This window comes from Musca domestica, unplaced genomic scaffold (assembly GCF_030504385.1).
Source record: "Musca domestica strain aabys unplaced genomic scaffold, Musca_domestica.polishedcontigs.V.1.1 1, whole genome shotgun sequence".
Taxonomy (NCBI): Eukaryota; Metazoa; Arthropoda; class Insecta; order Diptera; family Muscidae; genus Musca; species Musca domestica.
The window spans coordinates 21,353,138-21,379,160 of NW_026712114.1; the positions used below are offsets into that span (position 1 = coordinate 21,353,138).

Genomic DNA, 26,023 nt, shown 5'->3' on the forward strand with positions numbered 1-26,023 from the left:
AGACAGACTGACTTAACGATTCCTCACCGCCCAGACGAAACGGCTGAAACTAGAATCTTGAAATTTTGGGTGAGTATCACTCTTTGTTCGAAGGTGTCAGATAATACTGGGTTTTTGGAAATTCATACCAGAACGGTACAAAAAGTACTAAAAGGTATAAAATATGATACCATTTGTATTTAACAAGACCGGAAAAGCTAGAACTCTTTACTTTCGGATGAGGTTTACTAATGGAGTATATTATAGATACATGGAGCTAAAAATGTTAAATTCGATATGAAAATCAGTCAAAGTCGAATTCAGGAGGTAGTTGTAGAAGTGTGTACTCATTTATACGAAAAGTACTAAACGATACTAAATTTGGCACAATTCGAATTTGGAGAAACGAATGAAGCTGGAAGCCTGAAATTAACATTATTGGCTTAGAGTAGGATTGGGATATGGAGGTAGTTTTCGAAATTTGTACTTATGTGCACAAAAGGTAGTAAATGGTACTAATTCGATTTGGGTGAACCGATAGAGGTGGGGTGCTGAAATTTGGAAGTAAGATCGCCATTGCATTGTAAGACTGAGGTATAGAGAGCAGTTTTAAAAATTCGTACTTATGTGTACTAAGTGATACTAAATTTTGTGCAATTTAAATTTTGGGAAAACCGATAGATTTGAAATCCTGAAATTTGGAAATAAGGTTCCTATCGGATTGCATGATGGAGATTTTGCACTTGTGTGACTAAATGGTCCTAAATTTGGAACAGTTTGGTTTATGGTTAACGAATGAAACTGAAATTTTGAAATTTAGTATTGCGGTTGCTGTTGCTGGTTTTGGAAATCTGTACTACAAGTGCACGAAAAGCACTAAATAGTACAATATTTGGTACATTTTGGTTTTAGGTGAACAGAATCGGCTTGTGTATCCTCTGCATATGGATATGGTTTCGGAAATGTGTACTATAATTGTACGAAAAGTACTAAGTGGTACTAAATTTGATATTGGATGAAGGGATAGAGTTAAAATTCAGAAATTGATATTTATATTACTGACGGTATATGTGTTTGAGATTTGGTGGTGGTTTGGATTGCGCCCTTTATTTATACGAAAGGTACTAAATGGTACTAAGAACTAAATGGTACTGGTATCGGATGGAAGAATATGGACAGAATGCTCAACTTTGATATTGTGGCCCCTGTTAGTATCTTAAATTGAGATATAGAGGTGGAGAAAAATTTGTAATTAAATTGCACGAAAAGTACTATATAGTACTAAGTCAGGCATCGGGTGAACAAATAGAGCTAAAATCCTGGAATTTGATAATTGGTGCCTGGCGTTAAGATATGGAGCAGGTTTTGGATATGCGTACCATTTTTTACTATGTTACTAAATTGTACTAAATAGTACTAAACATGGAAGTGGGGGAAATTGCAGAGCTGACATCCTGAAATTTGAAATTTGATTAAGGTTGAGTAAGGACCGTTGTTATCTTATGTCGTGATACAGAGATTCTTCTTAAATTCTGTACTATATTTGTACGAAAAGTACTAAATGGTACTAAATTTCGTATTGCGTGAAGGAATAGGTCTGAAATCTTCAAATTGAATAACGAGTTTTCTTTTGGTATCTGGAATTAGGATATGGTATTGGTTTTGGAAATGTGTACTAAATTTGTACGAAAAGTACTTATTGATACTAAATTGGTTATTGGGTAAGGGATAGGACTGGAATCCTAATTTGATATTGAGGTCTCAATTGTTGTCTGACGTTGACATATGGAGGTGTTTTGAAAATGTGTACTACACTTTTTCGAGAAGTACTAAATGGTACTAAATATGGTATTGGGTGAGCAAATAGAGCTAAAATCCTGACATTTTATATAGATGTTACTGTTGGTGTTTGTGAGAGAAGGAGCTGGTTTTGGGTATATGTACTATTTTTGTACCACATGGTACTAAATTTAGTAGGGGGTTAAGTACAGAGCAGTTAACCTGAAATTTGATATTAAATTCACTGTATGTACTGCATTTGTATGAAAAGAACTAAATGGTACTAAATTGAGTATTGGGAAAGGGATAGGGCTGAAACCCTAATTTTAAATTGAGGTCTCTGTTGGTATCCAGAATTAAGACGTGGATCTGAGGTCGAGATACAGAAATTGTTTCGAAAATGCGTACTATATTTGGACCAAAAGTACTAATTTGGAATTGGGTTAAGTGATAGGGCTGGAATCCTCAAATGTAATATTGAGGTCGCTGTTGGTATCTGCGTACTATAATTTTTCGAAAAGTACTAAATGGTACTAAATTTGGTATTGGGTGAAGGGATAGAGCAAAAATTCTGGAATTTTATATTAGGATCACTGTTGGTTCCCAGGGCTTATATATAAAGACTTTGAAATAGTTTTGGATAAACAAATTGGATGTGGGTCTGATGTGCTTCTCTACGGTAAACTTCAAAATGAGAGATTTTGAAGACTTTTTGGTGTAAAAGGTAAATATTTCCGTATTATTCATTCCGAAAAAGGAACAATTTTTTTTCAAACTGAACAAAATGTGAATTTTGAGTACTGAATAGGCCTAACACAAACAATTGGAACGAATCTTAATCTTTAAGGTGGAATTTTCGCTGATGGAGTAACAGGCAATTGCTTTTCGGTATATGTAGGGTATCATATAATCGGTCTCGTCCGACATTTGTCCTTTCCACACTGGTCTATACTGGTTTTATTTTTTAGGTAATTTAATCTTATATCCCTTTTGAAGATATTTTTATACTCAGAATGTCTCGTCAGGGGTTTTATGTGGATAGAAACAAGTAATAGAGACCTATATACCACTTCTATATTCAGAAGATTTAGAAACATTTTTTTCTTCAACCTTTAGCAGAGTCAAATCTCTGCTGCGTTTCTTAACCCCCTCCAACTTACTAAAATCTTATAAATCTAACAATCTTGCCATCATTCTACCCTTCATCCACCTACGACATGTTGACTTCTTGTTTGCTGCACATTACTCGCAACCCAAGTTGATAATAACCCTAACTTAAAATATTACGGAGAAAGAAAAAAAAAACAACAACGAAAGAAGATTTTGCAACTAATTTACATTATGAAAACATTCTTAAGTATACTTTTGGGTGGATTACAGGCAAAGGCAATCTTAGCTACCCTTTTGTCGATGGCAAAAAGACCAAAATGTTGAAACTAAGTTTTTCGTGAGTAATAACAGCTAAAGCAACTTAAGGTTATGCAAGAGGGTGCATGAATGCACCCCAAAAATTTGCTCAACGAAGAACAGAAAAAGCTAACAACTTATGACAGGCAACAGTTTGCGGAAAACGTAAGATTAAAAGCCACAAGAGTAACAACAAAAGCAACACCACCAACAGCATCGGTTAGTTAAGGAAAATATTAACAATGAGTTTGTTGTTCTCTATGGCTGCTTAAATTAAACCATGAAATAAAAAGCCCCACTAACAAATTGTTTATTTTTCAAGAAATCTTTTGTTTCCATAGCGCGCGTTGGGATGTAGTTGGAATTGAATGGGAAGAGATTGTCGGTTTGGTAAATAGGACGATACAATTTTTTGGGTTTAGACGGGTGCGGCCTGGATGAGCTACACTGATATCATTCGCATCAGGAAAACGTAGTATTTCAAGATTTAATTAGTGTATTTTTATAGGAAAAAATCAAAAAATTGTGTTGTACTTGATGGGACCACAATTAGTATTTTGAGGTGTAGCAAACTGAACGACGAAGTCGATATACTGCTCTCCTTATGGTGGAGAGTATAAAATTACAAAGAAGCATATTTTTACAAAAAAGTGAGATTTTGAAATAGATTATGAAACGAATTGGGTTATCAAAATCAATTTCTAAATCAGTGAATATTTTCAAAATTCTGGCATAGTACTATTGTTGTAAGAAATTTCATAATATTAAAAGAATAATAAATAAAAAAGCACCAAAATTCGTAAGGGCCCAACTTTTAATACTCTCCACCATTTGGAAGCACCTGAAAAAAATCCAAAAAAATCGAAAACTACCACTTAAATGACGTGGACCTGCATACGAAATTGACCTATGTTGATTTAAACAATGCATTCTTGAAAAAAAAACTACTTCTCGATGGATTAATTTTTTATACCCTCAGCCATATGTCTAGAGAGTCTATATCATCGAAATAACGGTTAAGACACAAGGTCTCTTTGTACCAAATCCATTTCAAGACATTTGGAGTCAATTTAGCGATGCCCGTCTGGCTGGTGCACACGATAACTATCGAAATGACTATCCAATTTGGTCAAAACTTGGTATATCGTAACATTATTCTACAACTTAGATCAAGTTCGAAGATGGTCATATTGGTCGGTTACTTACGGTACCTCCACAACAAAAGGTCGAAATTTTCAAAAAAAAATATATAAGTTTTACATTTTTTTTATAAAATTTATTGAATGAAAGCAAAAAGTGTCTGAAATAGCATCAAATTTTAGAATAAGTTTAGATTTGTTCGAATTGGTCACCTTTGGCACGAATTGTGGCCTTCAAACGACCAATGGAACCTTCACACGCTGCCCGAATGTTGCTCTGCGGTATTTTGGCCCATTCCGGCGAAGCGCTTGCTTGAGGCTATGGACACTTTAATATTTTTAGTGTCAATCTTGCTTTAAAAAATACTCTAGACACAATAGTCCAACGGATTGGTATCCGGATATTTTGGTGGCCACTGTGCGCTGGAAACAACGAATGTTTTCTTATAGGAGAAAACCAAATTCGGCAATTCACCACTTTCGGCCAAGCGAAGCAGCTCTTTTGAGTCTATTTTCCTTCTGTTGAGGTGTAAGTTCTTGCACTTTTTGGAATTTACCCCGAACTCAAAATTCTCACCAAAAAGGCTTTTGTACGCTTCTAAACAGTATAATGAGCTGTCACTGTCGGACGAGTGGCTTAGAAATGACAGCAGCCCGAAGTTGGTTTCAGTTTTTTCATCTCACCCTGTATAGAGCACTATGGGTGTTGATGCCACAAGCCCGTAAACCGCATTGAACAGGTACTTAGTCGCTCAACACTGTTTTCCGTTTTTAGTTTCTTAACAGAGCACGCATTTTTTACCCTTCGGCCAATATCAGTTTTTCACCCCAGGTCTCTTTGGACCAAATCTGTTTCAGGATATTTGGAGTTCATCAAGAAAGGATAATCCGATTGTGCTCCAACTTTGGAAATCACAATATTCGGATCAGTTCTAAGTCAGGTGCGAAAATGAACAATATCTGTCCACTCCATCATATACGTTCCCCCATGAGCTCCAAAAAGGCGAAATTAACATACGATTTCAATATTTCCCTCAACACAAAATCTATTATAAAGATGGTAGAGATCGGACCACTTCTACTGGTATCTTCTCCACATAGGGTTTAAGATTTTGGAAAACAAAACGCTCAAAGAAAGCGAAATAAGCATTCAACTCTCTTCAAATTTCACACAGACAAACATTTTTTTACACAAGATCTGTTGTAAAGATGATATATATCTGCGAACCCCATCTAAAACCTATATTTCTCTCAACCAGCAACATGTGATGAATATGGAAGTTATGATTTTGCATTTCGATTTTCTTGTAATTTCACCCATACCAATATTTACAGGGTGAGATGAAAAACCTGCAACCAACTTAAGACTTGTGTCAGTTCGAAGCCACTCATCCGACAGCTGTTAAAATTATTCCAGTGACAGTTCACTATATTTTGGTGAGAATTTTCCAGAAAAAAAGTTGTTCGTGATGGAATTCAAGCGTGATAGTGTGATTTCTCTATATTTGTCTGGAAAACCACAAGTGGCTATCGTTAGAGCACTCCAGCATTTAATTGTGAATAAATCTTTTGTGACTCGTGCCATCGCTCGTTACTGTGATACTGGTAGCGTAGCCCGACGTCAAGGAAGAGGACGGAAGAAAACAGCAACATCAACAGAAATATTTTGAAAAATAAAGAAGCGACTTGATCGAAACCCGCATCGCAGTGGCCGAAAAATGGCTCGTGAGCTGCACATACGGCAATATTCCATTCGGAAAATATTGAAAAATAAGCTCGGGGTAAAGCCATTAAAATTCCAAAAAGTGAAGAACTTACACCGCAACAGAAAGAAAATAGACTGAAAAGAGCTAAAGAATTGCTTCGCATGGCCGAAAGGGTAAACTGCCGAATTTGGTTTTCTCCCATGAGAAAACATTCGTTGTCCAGCAGTTTGTGAACAAACAAAATGATCGTGTTTACTTGCCAAAAAGGTCAGCTGAAAATGTGCACCTTCGGATGGCAACCAGAACTCAAGCGCAGGCCATGGTGATGGTGTGGGCCGCCATAACAGCCGATGATCGCTCTCGGTTCGTATTAATCGACCTTGGCATCAGAATAAATGCAGAATATTATCTCGAAAATATTCTGGAGGGTGTATTAAAGCCGTGGGCACACAAACATTTTGGCCGCAGACCTTGGGCATTCCAACAGGTTCCTCGCTTCATTTCCAGCGCACAATGGCCACCAAATTCCACCAAATACCAATCCGTTGGACTATTGTGTCTGGAGTATTTTGGAAAGCAAGGTTGGTACTAAAAAAATACCAAAGTGTCGATCACCTTAATCAAGCGCTTCGGCGGGAGCGAGCCAAAATACCGCAGAGCAACATTCGGGCAGCGTGTGACGGTTTCATTGAAGGTGACCAATTCAAACGAATCTAAACTTATTCTAAAAGTTCATGATATTTCCGACATTTTTTGCATTCATTCAATAGAATTAAAAAAAAATTAAAACATGGCGTTTGGCTTTGTTGCAGTTTTTTTATCTCACTCTGTATAGTCCAAACCTGGCACGTCGCAATATTTGTATCATATTTATTTAGTTGCGATACGAAATAGATAATATTGACCCATTCCTTCGGAATCTGCTCCATAGAGGGTAAACAATTTGAATAATCATAGCAGAAGTCAAAATATATTTAAATAATCGAACATTGGCTGAGGGTATAAATCTGAAGGCACAACAGACTGATACTTTTTACTTTGTTAAGCATCTTTTGGCTCAAAGCTAATTACAAAATGAATCCCCGGAGAATTATTTATATTTTTGTAATTACTCTACGTTGTCACAGAACAACTTAATCAAGATTATTTTTGAATGTGTTGTCAGTGAACTTGTATGGCACAGATTTTCATCAATGCACCGAATTATTTTTGTTTTGTTTTGCAAGACTCTAACGAATTTTATGCTTAAGAGTCTTTAGTCCGTGGTAGAGAGCAAAAAAACACATGCATGTTACAAAAAAGTTCAGCTCTCCAAGGTAAATGTATTTTTCCTTTGTATGTTTTTGTTTTTTTTTTTTTTATCCAGATTGTACAGGTTAATTAAAAGAAGCCACAAATATTAAAATTAAATCCATGGTTATATTATTTTTTCAAAAATCCAATTTTTTTTGGGCCAATTAAAATGACTTTTGTAAGGGAACATAAATTCCTGTAGGAGTACACAAAACCAACAATGCTACTGACTTCAAATGTTTCCTCACATGACTTACTTTGTATTTTCTTGGGAATTATGTCTGGCGGGTAGATGACATGTTCATGTGGAATTTTCAATGGTACTGGTTTCTTCTTCGAACGAGATTTATTTGGAAAGGTATGTAATTTTAGATAATATTTTTTTTAGGAAATTTGAATTAAAACAAAAAAGGAATATTAGCGCTGGAGATAAATTCCTTGGAATAAAAACATGAGTGGGAGAATGATAAAAAACCCATTTTAATTATGTTGAACTGTGTATAAAATGTTATCAGGACAAAAAAATGGCAAATGGAATGGGATATGGAGACCATACCAAATGTAATTTTCGTAAAGACTTTTTCGGAATTAAAGCTAATTTGATTTCAAAATGTAGAAAAATTCTGAGGCTCAATTTTTATTCCCTGCAAATGTGAAAGAAAAACTTGTATAAAGAAAACAAGTAGAGAAGCAGCTTAGTTCGGTCGGGCCGAAATTTCAAATTTCATTTCAAAAATACCGCTCAAATGAAAACCTTCATATGGGGGCTATACGGAGGCGTAGTGCTAGGATGTAGTAACGATTCCGAAAAAAAAAAAAAAACAAATAAATAAATAATACAAACTTAATATACTCTCCACACTATGGTATAGGGTATAAGAACGGTAGTAAGATTGACCGGCTAGACGTTATTATAACTTTCACCACTTCAGACTGCTGTCCTTTCTAAGCCACTCGTCCGACAGCTGTTAAAATTATTCCAGTTTCAGGTCATTATATTGTTTACAAGCGTACAAAAGCATTTTGGTGAGAATTTTTCGGAAAAAAGTTATTTGTGATGGAATTCAAGCATTTAAATGTAAATAAGTCTTTTGTGTCCCGTACCATCGCTCGTTACCGTGATACTGGTAGCGTAGCCCGACGTCAAGGAAGTGGGCGGAAGAAAACGGCAATATCGGCAGAAATGGTTCGAAAAGTCAAGAAGGGACTTGATCGCAACCCGCGTCGCAGTGGCCGAAAAATGGCTCGTGAGCTGAACATATCGCAATATTCCATTTGGCAAATATTGAAAAATGAGCTCGGGGTAAAGCCATTGAAATTCCAGAAAGTGCAAGAACTTACACCGCAACAGAAAGAAAATGGACTCAAAAGACCTCAAGAGTTGCTTCGCTTCGCCGAAAGTGGTTAACTGCCGCATTTAGTTTTCTCTGATGAGAAAACATTCGTTATCCAGAAGTTTGTCGCCGAAGCCGAAAATGTGCACCATTGTGCGATGGTGTGGGTCGCCAAAATAGACGATGGTCGGTTTCCGCTCGTATTAATCGACCGTGACATCAGAATAAAATGTGAATATTATTGGGAAAATATTCTGGAGGGTTATTAAAGCCAAACATTTCGGTCGCAGACCTCGGGTATTGCAACAGGACTCAACATCATCGCACTGAGCACGCGCCACCCAAGAATGGTTACAAAATTATGTTCCTTACATCATCTTCACCGCAATGGCCACCAAGATCTCTGGATACCAATTCGTTGGACTATTGTGTCTGGAGTATTTTGGAAATCAATGTTGGCACTAAAATATACCAAAGTGTCGATCACCTCAAGCAAGCGCTTCGCCGGGAATGGGCTAAAATACAGCAGTGCAACATTCGAAGTCTATAATTCGTGCCAAAGATGACAAATTCGAACAAATCTTAACTTATTCTAAAATTTGATGCTATTTCCGACTGGTTTGCTTTCTTTCTATAAGATTTAAAAATAATGTAAAAATTATGGCCCTGTATAGGCCGATCGAAGCTTAATTTTGCGTAAGGTTGGAGTTTAGAAGAGGAGAGAAACCTACCATTTGTGTGGTCATCGGATTGTACTTTGCGAAAATATATAATTTTTATATGAAAATTTCAATTAAACAGCGAATATTTGTAATACTGGAATTGTGACACATCTGGCCTTTAAATTGATGCTGATATCTGGCACTTATATAGTCTGAGATCGTAGAAATAGCAAAATAAACTCATGGATTAAAATGTTTTTCCGAATTTACATAGACACGACAGACGGGGTAAATATAAGGCATTTGGCAGGGAATGTGGCTCTGGTCATGTTCGAAAGGTCTTGAGGCATTGGTTCATTCCAGTTCAAAGGGGTTCAAATTTATATACATTTTATGGTAAACTGTGCTATTGTAGGGTATCCCATTATTGGCCCCGCCATGCTGGTTTAGCCTTTGCAGGTTTATTCATCTGGTCTAGTTGGTTGAGAATCAAAAAACCTTAAATCTATAAAGATCAGGCTTTATATGGAGGCAGCAATAATATGCGACGGTTTTAAAAAATGTGATTTCTGCGACTTATACAGCCTATAAAGACCTAGATTTAAACCGTAAATGTTATAAATGGACCTTAATATTGAGAAAATAAGATGTCGATCGCAGACTCGTTTTAGGGGAGTATATAAAATGTATTAATTTCCATATGAGCCAAATAGGTCATCAAATGAGAAATTAAGAAAAGGAAAAATATTACAACTTTAAAATTCAAATATGGTCCACGTTCCTTCCACACCTGATTTTCCCTTTTATATATACACAGGTGCATACATATTTTATTTAAAAATGCTTTAAGGACATGATATATTTATTTTTTATCATTTCTCTATTGCACTTTAATGACAAAGTGAAGATATCACTACCACATATGGCATTACATAATGTGCATTCGTTTATTTGTTGTTTGTTTTTTTGTTTCACTCGCATTTTTATGCAGCTGGTGGTGCTTGGATTCTCCAAACCATTTATGCCGGATGTCAACTAAAAAGCAACAACAACAACAACAAGTCCATGTGCAGCAGGCTCTTTTGAGCCTTGCGTCGTCTACATCCAATGGAACATACAAATGAATGGTTGACTAAATGAATGAATGAATGAATTCATGTAACAGGGTGTTTGATTGTGCATGTGCTTGGCTACATGTGTATGAGTGACTGTATGTAAGGGCATGCATGAATGTTTATAAATTCGTTCGTTCATTCGTTTTGTATTTTTGTACTTACCGTCCCGTTACTTGTACACTAAAGTTAAATGTCATGGCCATTATGGCGACCATAATATCAGCCATGGCTAAGGAGACTACAAAATAATTCGTTATGATTCTGTAAAGAGACAGAGAAAAAAAGAAGAGAGGGGAAAAATTATAAATCAGAAAAAAAAAAACTTTCATGAAGAACATAATGAAGGACACACAATGAATACAAATACATACATGGCTATACAGTTGTCATAAGTTAAATAGAAGTTATACATATTTATGCCCTTGAGCGGAATCTTAGATGTGTGAGTCTTTAGAAAATTACTCCAGAATGTCATTCGATTACATATTCATTGGATCATTAAAGCCAACTGATTCTTAGTTGGTAACGAGCGTTTTTATTCGTTGGCCATCAGAGAAAAAATTGAGCTATTTAACGTTAAATTGAATCATAGAAATAGATGCTGATCTACATTGTTTTTACTTTAAAATAGTAAAAGTGCTTGATACTCAAGATTTTGTAAAAACTTTCACAAACTATTGCTGGATACTCTGCGATATCGTAATTTCCAGTAAGTAAGAGTGAGTTATAAAAGTAATGCTAATAGTTAATTTATTGAGAACTTGCAAAACTTACTCAGCAAAAATGCTCATATTAGATTAGCAGATTTCTGGCCATATGAAAATATTTAACTCGCGAATTCATTAACTTTAATGTTGAGGTTTGTTTACTTGCTCACCGGTATCCACCAAATTGATCTGAAAGCCCACCAGAGATGTTGGGTATATAATATGTAATCGGCTATCGAATAAGAACAGAATTTGTTAGAAAAGTCTGCACAAACATATGAATTTCTAGTACCTTTTTATACCCTACAACACTATGCGTTGGGGGTATTATAAGTTTGATTGGGCCAAAAATTATGTAACACCTCGAAATATTGGTTTCCCACATAGGAAAGTATATATGGATCTTCCTATCACGCCGAGCTGAGTCGATCTAGCTATGTATGTCCGTAAGTCCGTCTGTCCGTCTGTCCGTCTGTCCGTCTGTCCATGTTAATTGGTAATCAAGCTACAGGTCGCAATTATGAACCGATCCTCACGAAATTGAAAATGGAGGTGGGGTTAGGGTCAGAATAGAACCCTATTGTTTTTGGAGATGATCGCATGCTATTTAGGGGTTGAAATGGACCAAAAACTATTTTCCTGACTTTGCAGTTGCTCTATAGGCCCATATTATGAATACATTATAATAATTAGCGGGTAAAATAGATCCTAACTTTTATGTTAGAAAATAGGAAAATTTCCACTAAACCGCAAATATTTTTAATCCCAGCCAAATCACAAATATATTAAAAGATCACTTCTGACCAATAAGTGATGCTAATAGCCAAGAAATCGGATATTGCTATATATATATATATATAATAGGTATGATATATATGTAAAAAAATTGATCTTATTTATTCTGCTTATAAATCAAGAACCGCTGGGACGATTTTCACAATTCCCATCAATTCGGAATAGTCTCTTTCGAGAAAAGGATAAAATCTAAGAAAATCGCGGGATAATATACCAATAAAAAAGTTATATCATTTGTTTCATTTTTGTCATATTTTTATCGCTCGCGATTTTTTCAATTTGACTTACAATTTTGAATTTTAAATTTTCTAAATTTTTAACCCCCAACACTACGTTTTCAGTTTATTATATCTACGTTGCAATTATTGTCCGATCCGATAGGGTCGAAATTGAAGCCTACTGTTCTTAGGATGTACATTTAGAGGTTTTGAATGGCTAAAAAAAAATTAAATTTTTCTAATTTTGTAGTCGTTCTATAGGCCACAATTGAAAACTATTCGACACGGAATTTCGCATCGGAAGAGAGTTAAGGACAGGGAAGAAGTCTAGCATTTTGGAAGACCATTGGATTATATTTAGCTGTAAAATGGACCACAACTTTCGTGTGCAATTGTTTTGAATACTTAACCACACTACGGAGTGCGTACATATTGGCCAAATTCTCCTGGTCAAAAACCTAAGGGTAACCTCTGGGCTGGGCTCTCTGGCATTATTTCAAAAACGAAATCTTCTAAAATGGATTTGGATATAAGGGCACTTCGAACATATTGTAGTGTTGTAGGGTATCATATAGTCGGCCCCACACGACTATAGCCTTTGCTTACTTGTTTCAAACTCGAATTGAAAGGGTTAGAGAGTTTAGAAAAGAAAAACAAGTTAAATATAATCAGTCGGTGTCGCCGTCAGCTACATACCCTCAGCCAATGTTCGGTTATTGAAATATATTTCGACTTGCGTTATGATTTTTCAAACTGCTAAACTGCTTCATTTCCAGCGCACAATGGCCACCAAAATCTCCGGGTACCAATCTTTTGGACTATTATGTCTGGAGTATTTTGGAAAGCAAGGTTGGCAATAAAAAATACCAAACTGTCGATCACCTCAAGCAAGCGCTTCACCGGGAATGGGCTAAAAAACCGCAGAGCAACATTTGGGCAGCGTGCCAAAATACGGTTTCATTGGCCGTTTGAAGGCCATAATTTGTGCCAAAAGTGACCAATTCGAACAAATCTAAACTTATTGTAAAATTTGATGTTATTTTCGACATTTCTTGCTTTCATTCAATAAAATTAAAAAAAAAATGTTAAAAATATGGCGTTTTCTATCTCACCCTGTAAACTAGGTACGAACTGCTTTTAAGAATATTACATTCAAAATGTAGGTACTACAGGGAAAATTATTAGCAAAATCTGGCAAATAAGGAGAATTCCTCGAAATTAGTAAAATCAGGAGTATCCCGTATATGGACACTACTCCGAAACATGGACTTTTTAATTATTTTATCAAGAGTTATTATTATTTTTCGTACATTTTACATGGAAAATTTAATTTTTTGTTAATGGGCTAAAATTTAATTCTGTGCACCTCTCTGCCACTATTTATACCCTGATCTCCCGAAATTATTTTTAATGTCCATTTTAAGAGCCAAAAAAAGGTAATAAAAATAAAACAATAACAAAATAAATAAAAATTCCCTCATCACACTACCGCACAATATGCCGCATAATAAAATATTGTTATTTAAAGAGTTCTTATTGCACGGCAGATAACATTAAAAAAATTCCACGAATATAATGTGCATATAAAAAAGCGGGCATATAACAACTTCAGCCTACCATAATCTGGTTATTTATGATTATATAAAATGCCTCAAATTAAAGGTAACACCTGGACAAAGTATTTCCGTTGCAGTACCGTTTTTGTACGTGGCTACTGTCTTTATCATTTTCGCTGGCTGCCTCTCTCCTCCTTCCCCCATTCCCTCTCTCTCTCTATTTATGGTCCTTTTCAAGTACTTGCCAACATGCCATCAGGAAATTATTTTCATTTTATTTTCAGACGAAATAACTCAAACATTCCTTAAAATATGAACAACATCAACAACAACAACGATGAGGACGCCAACAAAGAGTCTGCAAAAACAAAAGCAAAAAAAAAAAAACTCCACTGAGTTATGTCGCTGTAGACGAGAAGCTCCCATCATGATAGGCATAAAATGGCAATTCCGTTGAATATGGAAAAAAAGGAAGAAGAATCCACTTTAAGCACTTTGTTAATGGGGCCTAGAGAGTAACGACGTTATGTGGGGAGGCGGTTGGGGATGGGAAACAAAGTTTGATAATTAACGTTGATAATATGGCGGTATCTTAACATATTTTTATGCCATAAAATAAATTATATTACTGTGTGTTCACACACACACACAAACAGAGTGATGGAAGTTTTCAGTCAGAGTAAAAGTATATAAATTGCTGAGAACATTATTCCAACCATTGGGTATTTAAAAATACTGCTGTTGGAGAAGCTGAGAATGTAATAAAACGACTAAAAATAATGATTACAGTCAAAAGAGGTACGAAATGTTTTCTTTGCTGAAAAAATGTTCTTTTTTTGTGATTTTTGTTGGAATGAAATATAATAAATTTTACATTGCAAATTAAACATTTTTCGAAACTAGGGAACTTGTGGGATTTTCTGCTTTTGTCGTTAGCAATAATCGGTAACTTTTACAAGTATAAAAGTTGACAACTAAGGTGATCTAATATGAAAACGAATTTGATGTCAACTTAAATTAGGTATCTCTAAACTCGTATTACATTCCGCCAAATTGAAAATGTATTTTTTATAAAAGAGGAAAATGTTTGTATGTTTGTTTGCAATTTATGAACCTGAAAATTTCCAAGTATACTACAACATCGCCTGAAAGTAACATAGGCTATATAAGTTTATGAAATTCAACTTGAATCTGGAGATATAGTATCCGAATCGGAGGTACCTCCCAAAAATGTAGATTTTATATTCACATATCTATTAATCGATTACAGATATAGTCTACAAATTTGGAATGCGTAACGGAATTCGGAAGAAAAACAAATTTTCCAAATTATTTTGAAATCGATTCAGATTTGGATATGGCCCCATATACATTTTTGGCCGATTTCATGTATTTGATGCATCACACACGCTATGTATCTTCAATTTCAATGAAATTTGGAATTTGTAACGGAATTTAAAACGAACATACATTTGCCAAATTATGTTGAAATCTGCTCAGATTTGAATATGGCTCCCATATATATTTTCGACCGATTTCGTTTATTCGATGCACCAAACATGATATGCGTGTTCGATTTCAATGAAATTTGAAATGAGAAACAGGATTTGATTAGAATATAAATCTGTCAAATTATATTGAAATCGGTTCAGATTCGGATATGGCTCCCATATATGTTTTCGACCGATTTTACATATTTTATGCACCTAACGCGATATGTATGTCTGATTCCAATGAAATTCGGAAAGAGAGACGAAATTTGGTACCAAAAGAAAACAAAACGAAATTATATTGAAATCGGTTGAGGCTTGGGCAAAGCTCCCATATATACATTTCGGCCGATTTCATGTTATGATATGTATGTTCGATTCCATGGTCAACTGTTCCTGACATGTCCACGCGTTGGTAGACCGAGCTATTTGTTTGTTTACGCATTAAAATATTACAATAATTACGTTTTTAATTTTTTTTTATACCCTCAACCATACTATGGAGGTTAATTTTGTCATTCCGTTTGTAACTCCTTGGAATACTCATGTCGTAAAATTCTAAGACGATTTAGCCATGTCCGTTTGTCTGTCTGTCTGTCTGTTGTAATCACGCTTTCTTTCGAAAAAATTGAGATAGAAGGCTAAAATTTTGCACACATGTATATTTTGCCAGTAGGCAGGTTATGTTCGTAAATGGGCCATGTAGGTCCAAGTTATCATATAGCCCCCATATAACGGTACCTTCCGATATTCTGTATTTTGATGATTTTAGCGACATTAATTGTCGGAATTGTTTCAAATTTGGTATTTGATGTTCGTAATGGATACTACAGCATAATGCAGGTCCTCGTCTTCTTATAGCCCCCATATAACGGTACCTCCGGATATTCGAAATTTTGTTGACATTATTCACCAGAATTGTTTCAAATTTATTTGAGCTTCGTAATGAACACTACAGCCTATGATTGAAAATTGTCTGTGCAGGTCCACGTCTTCTTATAGCCCTCATATAACGGTACCTCCCGATATTCGTTTTTTATGATATTAGCGACATTATTCTTCGGAATTGTTTCAAATTTGGTATTTGAGCTTTCTCATGGATACTGCAGCATAAGGTAGAAAATTGTCTGTGCAGATCCACGTCTTCTTATAATCCCCATATAACGGTACCTCCCTATATTTGGTATTTTGATGATTTTAGCGACATTATTCTCGGAATTGTTTCAAATTTGGTATTTGAGCTTTGTAAGTGATACTGGAGCCCAAGGCAGAAAATTGTCTGTGCTGGTCCACATTTTGAAATAGCCCCCATATAATAGTACCTCCCTATATTGATGATTTTAGCTACATTATTCACCGACTTTTTTTTTTCAAGTTTTGCATTTGAATATGTAAAAGATGCCTCTACATGTCCACGTCGTCGGATTTTTAACGGATTTTATTTTTTTTTTTTTTTTTGAAAATTGCCAAATTCGTTCCAATTGGTGGAGGGTATTCTTAGTTCGGTCCAACCGAACTTACAGTTTTTTATTTGTTGCTTTAATTTTTTTACCAACAAATGTTCGTTTATAAAATTTTGAATTCATATAACATCAAAAGGTGTAATGAGGTGCACCGGGTTAACTAGTATTTAAATAAACCAACATTGGCTAAAGGTATACATCTGTCGGCATAACTGAGTGACATTTTTAAATTGTACTACATATCAAGAGTTTTCAGTACGAATTTCCCAAAAAATCAGTTTTGTCACTGGTCTACCCATCGAGCTAGTTTGCCTTTATATAGGGTCCATAGGGATCATTTTCACAAATTTAACAAATTCCTAAAGATATCGCCAATTTTCCCCATTTTGAATATCATCACAAATCTTTTCTTGACATTTCATTTCGAATTTTGCAAACTCTCTCCATCAAACATTTTAAAGCACTTAAGAGACTTTTATTAATTTTCCAACAAACTAATTTTCATATTTTCCTTTCTACCATTCAGTCACTCCGCAATTGTATAAAATGTAGATTAAGTTGGAAAACCGCGCGTAATCCAATAAGCATACATAATCAAGGTGGTGGTGGTTGTGGATGGAGAAAGCCAAAACTCTTGCACGTTTTGGACTGACATTTTTGCTTCTATTCGAATCCAAAAAAAAAGAAAAAAACGCTGTTGAAGTGCTTCAGCGGAAGGTGTCGCAATGTCTGTATTTTGATTTTCAATATGATGAATGAAAAAAATAACAACACTCGTATATACAATCCCTCCCCGCTTATCATATTTAAGCCCCTCTTCTATACCTGTTTTTTGTTGTAGCCATTTGAGCAAAAACTTGACTCTGCCTATCCTAACATCAACTGATTGAATCAACCATCAACCAAACATATGTATGTATGACTGTTGCCATGTATGTGGGTGATGGTTTTATGTCGATCTCCTTGTGCGGTTGCATGATTCCATGGGCTTTAGTTTTCACATCCCCCAACGAAATTGCTATGAAGATATTCCGAAAATGTCTATACCAGGATTTTTCCAGCTTGCCTGAAGAAATTTAATAAAGACAATATTTCTCAACACCATAGCTTTAGCTATTGTTGTTGTTGTTGTTTGTGACTGGTATTATTATTAATATTAATATTGATAATGCGGGCGGGAGGTGGTATTGCATGTGTCAGGTCGTTATGTCGGTTTATTGCTATTTATACAGAAGTGTAGTCGAACAAAATGGAATTGAGTGCCAAATCAAGAACACGAAAAAAGAGAACCCAAGTTTGGCAGAGGCAACGAACGAATCGATGACTTTGGTGTGTGAATGTGAAAATTATTAAAAATTGATCAAAAACACAAATTTGATTATTGAATTGTTGTAATGGCTTTCTTTTCATTGTTCGTGTTCGATTATTTGGTCTAGCATAGAATTTTGTTGTACCAAGCTTTTAATGAGTTCTTGGAAATTCCAGTAGGACTTCGGGTGATGAATACCGAAATAGAAGAAGAAAAAAATCATGCAAAAATTACGTGTAAAACAGAGCCAAAGGAGATAATGAGGACTTTTGTTCTGCTGTATTAAAAAATAATATTCAAATTATGCTAAAGCTCTTAGCAATATTCCCAAATTTATGAATTTTTACGAATGAATGGGAGACAAAAAAGCAAATTGACTGTCGTCATAATATCCATAGGCATTAATAGATAATGAGCAATGTTCTGTTTTCTATTATTGTTCAATAAAAATAATCTTTAAATAGAATTGAAAATAAATATGAAAAGAATTCAATGCAATACAATTGCGAGTAGTTTTCAGTAGGCACTTCCAAATCCCCCGCCAACCGCACAAAAGGTGATCCTAATCCAAATTTTAAACTTTCAACTCAATTCCTTACCCAATTTACCGGATTATCATTTCTCTTTCTGTGCAGAAAATATTCTTTTTTTTTTAATTTCGACCTTTTGTGGGGGAGATACCAGAAGGAGTGGACTGAAATTGCCCATCTTCAAACTTGATCTAAATCTGACCACAATATTACGATGTACCAAGTTTGGACCAAATCGAATACTCGCTTCGAGCCAGACAGACAGACGGACGGACATCGCTAGATCGACTCTAAACGTCCTGAAACGGATTTCTAGGGTCTAAAACCGTTATTTCATACCCTTCATAGGCTGAGGGTATAATTAGTACCATTTCTACGGTACGAAAACCAAAACCACTTCCGCTTCTCAACACTACATACCAATTCTGACCCCAACATCAAAACTCAGTAATCTATCCACACACTCAATACTAAATCTTGTTCCATTTATTACCTTTTGTTCTCTTGTAGTACTTATTTTCAAAAATAATTCCAAATTTCAGAACTCCAGCTCCAAATTTTACCAAATTTTGTTCACTTTACTACAAATTTTCATAGCTACCTTCATCATACAGTCCAATCGAAATCTTATTTCCAAATTTCAGGATTCCAAATTTTGCCAAATTTAGTACCATTTCGTACACATAAGTACGAATTTCCAAAACTATTTACATACCTCTGTTCTATTATGGAATAGTTTTCATATTTTAAAATTTCAGGATTTCAACTCTATTGGTTTTCTCAAAATTTAAATTGTACCAGATTTAGTACAATTTAGTACATATAAGTAAGAATATCCATACCCCAATTTTTTGGGCACATAACATTAACGAGTTAGGGAAAAATGCTTCCTCATTTTTTTTCAGAATGATTTGCCTGAAGCCATTATATTATGGCACAACTTTAAATAGGGTTAGACATTGGGTTAAACAAATAAAGTATGGATAATGTCATCCGAGGACAAAATATTTTCGTCATGTGCAATCATTTGGAAAAAAAATGGTGACAATATCTGCTTCTACACTGCAGCAAGGTGCAGCGCAAACTCCAAACCATTTAATTAATTCCCACAATGTCTCAAAAACAAAACAATTTTATAGACAATCTTCCGACAGTAATGATCCATTTGTCTCGGAAACAGTCATCATTCCCGTAACATTTACAGAGTATTTAATTCTAACGAAAAAAACACACATTTAAATTCCAGTACCTGAACAGGTGTACAAATGGCTGGATGATGAGTGACTGGCTGTGGGACCCTTCTATTTAATATCAACAACAAAAGCAACAGCAACAACAACAATGAACAACTCATTAATATTTGCTCAGCATTTTTCGTTAGTCGATGTTTATCGCAAAACGTGATTACTTCATTATTCATGGCAATAATTCAATTACAAGTTCTCAACATTTATTTACTTAGCTTCTCATATTTAATGCAACTACCGACCGACCGAACAACAGAGAGACAGACAAATAGACCAACTGGCCGACAGACAGACAATTCATTTGCAAAACGTAAAATGTCCAATTAAATATACATTTGAGAATACTGGACAACGGGCATGGACTGGAGCTCAACTAACCGTTGCGAATGGCCTGAAAGAATGATGAATGAATGAAATTTGAGAGAGAGACACAAATACACACACACAAACATAGCAACAGCAACAACTACTTCGAACAACTGCGAACTTATGAATGAATGACGAATGACTCTTGATGATGAGACTGTAATTTGAAAACAAGCAACACGCAAAAGGAAGCCGTTTGAATATTTGCTAAGGAATTTCCCTAACACCACAATTATAGGAAATATTAATTCGGAATGTCAACAACGTCTATTACGTTATGATAGATTGTCGGCTGAAGCGCAGAGGAGGAGGCAAGATTTTTATGAATAATTACGGCATAGCTAAACAGACAGTTTTACTTTCGTTAAAAGATTTAAAAAGATTTTCAAAAAAAATGTTGTTAATAGGGAAAGTAATTACACATTTTAGGGGATGGATTATGGTAATGTTGTAAATTAATGTTAAAATCGTTCTCACTGCCATAAGCTGAGTTTGGAACCAATTATATCACCCAATGCGGGACAACTTTCTATTGATGTTTTTCTTTTAAATTTCGAGAAAACAAATTGGAAATTATCAGTCATTTAGCAGACAGATATTCACGTTGGTCCCATATATGTATATGTGTATATACCCTAACTTAGACAGAGAATAAATTTAAAAAGTACTAATTTTTAGACAGAATTTTCTAATATCTTAAAATCTATTTAAAAAAGTCGAAAATTTTTCTTTACTTTGAAGCACAAGACAATACAAAATTTGGGTGACTGGAAATAAGAATCTGAAATATGTTTAAAAATCTAAGGACTAGCAAAAAAAAAAAAAAACAAATAAAACAGCTTTAAGTTTGGCCGGGCCGAACTTTGAATACCCTCCAACATTTGGCAAAGACTTTCCAATTTTCAAAAAAAAAAAAAATCTGTTTAAAATTCTGTTAATATCTTAAAAATAACGAATGTAGCCGTATATAAGGGTCTATACGACGACGTGGACCTGCATAGGCAACTATGCAAGCTATTGCAATATTCAAATGCGAAACTTGAAAAAAATCCGTTTATAATGTAGCTAAAATCATCAAAATACCGAATATAGGGAGGTACTATGGGGGTTGTAAAACGTGAACATGCACAGACAATTTTCTGGCGTAGGCTGTAGTATCCATTACGAACTTCAAATGCGAAATTTGAAACTATTTCGGTAAATAATGTCGCTAAAATCATAAAAATACCGAATATCGGGTGGTACCGTTGTATGGTGGCTATATGAAGACGTGGACCTACATGGCCCATTTTCTGTCTTAGGCCGTAGTACCTATTACGAACTTTAAATACCAATATTGAAACAATTCCGATAAGTAATGTCACTAAAATAATCAATTACCGCATATCGGGAGGTATCATTATATGGGGGCTATGCGAAGACATGGACCTACATGGCCCATTTTCAATACCAAAAGTCCAGCAGACATAATACACATTTGAGTAAAATTTTATCACTTATCACTTATTTTATCACCTACTTCATTTCCTTCGGAAGATATAGTGATTTCCACAGACGGATAGACGGACGGGACGACTATTGCTAAATCGACATAGAATTTTATGCTGATCAAGAATATATACCTTGTGGGGTCTAAAATGTATATTTCGAGGTGTTACACACGGAATGACAAACTTAATATACCCTCCATATTATTGTGGAGGGTATAAAAAACAATCAGCAGGGCCGAACTTTGAAACCACCTCGAACGAAACCACCTATTGGAACGAATTTTAAAAATCTTAAAATCATTAAAATCTTAAAAGTAACGGAGTTGTCGTTATATTAGGCTCTATACGAAAACGTTGACCTGCATAGACATTTGTCTGTCAAAGACTGTAGTACCCATTAGGAACTTTAAAAACGAAACTTGAAAAAAAGAAATACGGTAAATACTGTAGCTAAGATCATCAAAATATCGAATACGGGGAGATACCGATATGTGGCGTTTTTACGAAGACCTGGACTTGCATAGATCATTTTCAGTCATAGGCTGTACGAAATTTGACAAAATTCCGGTGTATATTGTACCTAATCTCGTCTAAATACCGAATATAGGGAGGTACCGATATATGCCATACGAGGTAATGTTTACAGGTTGTAAGGCAGAGAATAAAATACTTTTTAAAATAACTCCTGAGGAGAATACCCCTGACAAAAAGCAAAGGGAACTGATGAGGATTGGTGGATCTTTCGGAAACCTAGGTATTCTCTGCCTTACCCCCTGGTAAACATTACCATCATTCTCCACTAATAAACAAACGTTGTTTTTTTTTACAAAAAAAAATGGGATTAAGCCTGACAATTTTCCAACAGCAAAAGTCTTTGAAGAACATTTTTATACCCTCCACCGTCGAAAGGAGTGTATATTAAATTCGTCATTCCATATGTATTCGTCGCAGCCCCAATGATCAGCGATTTAAGTCAAATTTAAAGATATCCGTCTGTCTGTTGAAATCCCGATACAGTCCACATTATTCGGCATAGTGTCTATAATGGTTGGTGTTGAGCAGGAGGTATATTGATCTATGTTTTCGTATAGCCATCGCAACATTCAGAATTTAGATTATTTTACCCACTTTTTCCACGGAATTGTTCTAGAATTTGGTATTTAAAGTAGAAAATTGTCAACGGTGGGCCATGTCATTTTAGTACGTTTTAATTCAGATAATGTTATTTAAAGGTATTTTCTTTAGATAATGGTGGAATGTATTGCAAGTTCGACTGGACTGAGCCTTATGTTTTTTTTTTTTTTTTTTTTTTTGATAAAATTGATTTTTATATTTTTTTTTTTATTTTTTCATAAAAATGGTGTTATGCCCTCTACCATACAATAGAACAGGTTATTAACTTTGATATTCCGTTTGTAACCTCTCGAAATACCTCCCGATATTCGGCATTTTAGGATTTTAAACCAGCCAGCCCATGTTTCTGTACTTCTCCATATTCGGTACTCTGAACATGTTCCTGTCTTTTATGACAGAAGACTACTGGTATAGACTCATCCGAATATTTCCAATTTAATATATTTTTAATACCCTCAGCGATATGGCTAAAGGGTATATATAATTTGAACAAAACGTCCCTCATCGAAACGACATGACATGTTAAAAAAAAAACACATTTTCTGATTTTTTTGATCAATTTTTCCATAAAATCTTTGAAGCCTGTGTTCCTCAGAACCGTTTCTAAACCAGTAAAGAAAGTCTTAAAGTCGGACGGGACCGATTTTATAATACCCTACACCACTTTGCTAATTTAGTTGAGCTCCGCTTAATAATTAAAAGTTTTTATGGGAGAATTCCATCATACACGCATTTGTATCTTTTAAATTCGGACTTATATTGCCCATTTGGTGCAAAATTAATTTGAAATCAGATAAAGATATATATGGGAACTATATCCAAATCTGAACCGATCTCGATAAAATTTGGCAAAGATATTTTTGAGCTGTATTTGATATATTTCCTTGAATATCGTTGTTACGGAGTGCATATTACGGCTGTAGGTAACAAATACAACAAATCGGATGAACAATATATATGGGAGCTATAGCTATATCTGAACCGATCTTCACCAAATTTGGCATACTATCTTCTAGACTAAATTCGGTCGTATGTGCCAAATTCCATCCCATTTGGGCAAATATTAGACGTTTGGTGCACAATCAAAGGTAAATCGGACGAAGTTATATATGGGAGCTATATCCAAATCTGAACCGATCTCGATAAAATTTAGCAAATATATTTCTGAGCTGTATTTTATATATTTACCCAAATATTGTTGTTGCAGAGTGCATATTACTACTGCGGAGGACAAAAATAACAAATCGGATGAACAATATATATGGGAGCTATAGCTATATCTGAACCGATTTCGATCAAATTTGGCATACTTATTTTCAGGCCTAATTTGGTTGTATGTGCAAAATTTCATACTATTCGGGCTGATATTACATGTTTGGTGCACAATAAAAGTAAATCGGACGAAGATATATATGGGAGCTATATCTAAATTTTTACCGATTATCTCCAATTTCAATAGGGTTCGTCCTTGGGCCAAACAAATGTTGTTTGCAAAGTTTCATCTCAATCGGATAGTAAATGCGACCTGCATTTTGTTCACAAGAATACATGGACAGACAGACTAACATGCATAAATCAACTCAGATGGTGATTCTATGCAGATCATCAAAAGGAACTATGGGTCTATCTCGTTTCCTTTTGCCTGCTACAAACAAATGCACAAAGGCATAATACCCTGACCACCTTGTGGTGTAGGGTATAAAAAGCCAGAAAATAATATTATTTTGTTTTTGAAAAATACTAAAAAAATTAGATAATGAAGAAATTTTTAGAAGCAAAAATATTTTTAAATATAAATCATATAGAAATTCGAAAAATTTATAAAAATCTATAAAATTTATAAAAATTGGAAATGGGTGCGTAAAATTTTTAGGAGCAAAGATCCTGGAAAAAAAGTAAAATGTAATAGCAACATTGCGACCTTTTGTGCAAAATATTATCCCTTGTCCCTTTTAAAGTTATACATAGGCATATAAAACGCCTGAGTTTCCTTTATTCACCCCCACTATTTCTATTAGCTTTTCATTTGATTCAAAATTATTTCTTCCTTTTTCCAATCTTGATATCATTAAACCCAGCTATTACTCTTTCGAAAACGCATAATTATTTATGGCACGAAAAAAAATATTTTAAGAACTAACCAAATACCTCAACGCCGCTGGCAAACAACTCATGCATTTTTTTGCTGCATTTGCAAAAAAAAAAAAAAAACGCAACTAATTGACCTAATTTGCATATTTTGACTTAATTGCAAAAATTCGTGATATTCTTCCCCATCTCATTCGTATTCTTTATACAACCCGCTTTTTAACAAATTAAAAATATATAATTTTTGTATTTTTTTTTTTTTTTGTGTTTCTTTGATAAAATATGCAAAATACCTTTTGACAATTTCTAGAATTAACGAACATTCATTTACATGAAATTTCCTGCGCAGTCCAATGGCAATCGTTAAGGTTAAATTGTAATTAAAGACTTTTTAATACCAGTCAACAGCAGAAAAAAACAAAAAATTCTGTCACAAATTAAAAAGTCAAATAATTAACATAAGCTGTCGTCGCAGCCGTTGCTGGTGATGGTGAAGTAGCTGCTAGTATTTAATGGCGAAGGTGAAATTTTGTCCATTCAGTCTATTTTATTGTATTCAGTGAGAATACGGAATGCCACCCCCTCAACCCCTCTCTCTGTTGGCTCTGCCAATGTAACTTGGTTAACAATATTTTAAACGATTTTATGCAAATTTGTCCATTTTCTGAATTGGCTACGCTGACTGTCACATACAATGGCTCCCTTGCTCTTTTTGTCTCACACCCCTCTCCCTTGTAAAAGAGGAAATGAAAATTTATTTGTTTACAAGGCAACAAATTCTATTCATTTGGCCACAAATGATTTTAAAATAATTTCCGATTGTGGGAAGGTGGTAGTGACATTGGGGGAGGTTCTATCATAAGTTAATTTATTACTGTAGACCAAATTAGAGAGTGTAATGGAAATGTGTTTTATACCCTCCACCATAGTATGGGGGGTATATTAAGTTTGTCATTGTAACACCTCGAAAAATACATTTTGGACCCCACAAAGTATATTTTTGATCAGCATAACATTTTATGTCGATTTATCGATGTCCGTCCGTCCACCCGTATGTCCGTCTATCCGTCTGTCCCTCTTTGGAAATCACTCAAGCTTCCGAACAAAATGAAGCAGATTGATAACATTTTACTCAAATGTATATTATGTCTGCAGGACTTTTGGTATTGAAAATGGGTAATGTAGGTCCATGTTTTGGTATAGCCCTCATATAACT

General features: G+C 34.8%; 1 protein-coding gene across 1 annotated transcript in view; it reads right to left on the reverse strand.

Annotated features, from left to right (window-relative positions):
* The window catches only part of LOC101899248 (octopamine receptor beta-2R), an 83,166-nt gene that overhangs the window by 22,329 nt on the left and 34,814 nt on the right, over positions 1–26,023 (reverse strand). Inside the window, 1 exon segment of the mRNA XM_059120539.1 lies at positions 10,577–10,675. Coding sequence (XP_058976522.1) covers positions 10,577–10,675 — 99 coding nt within the window.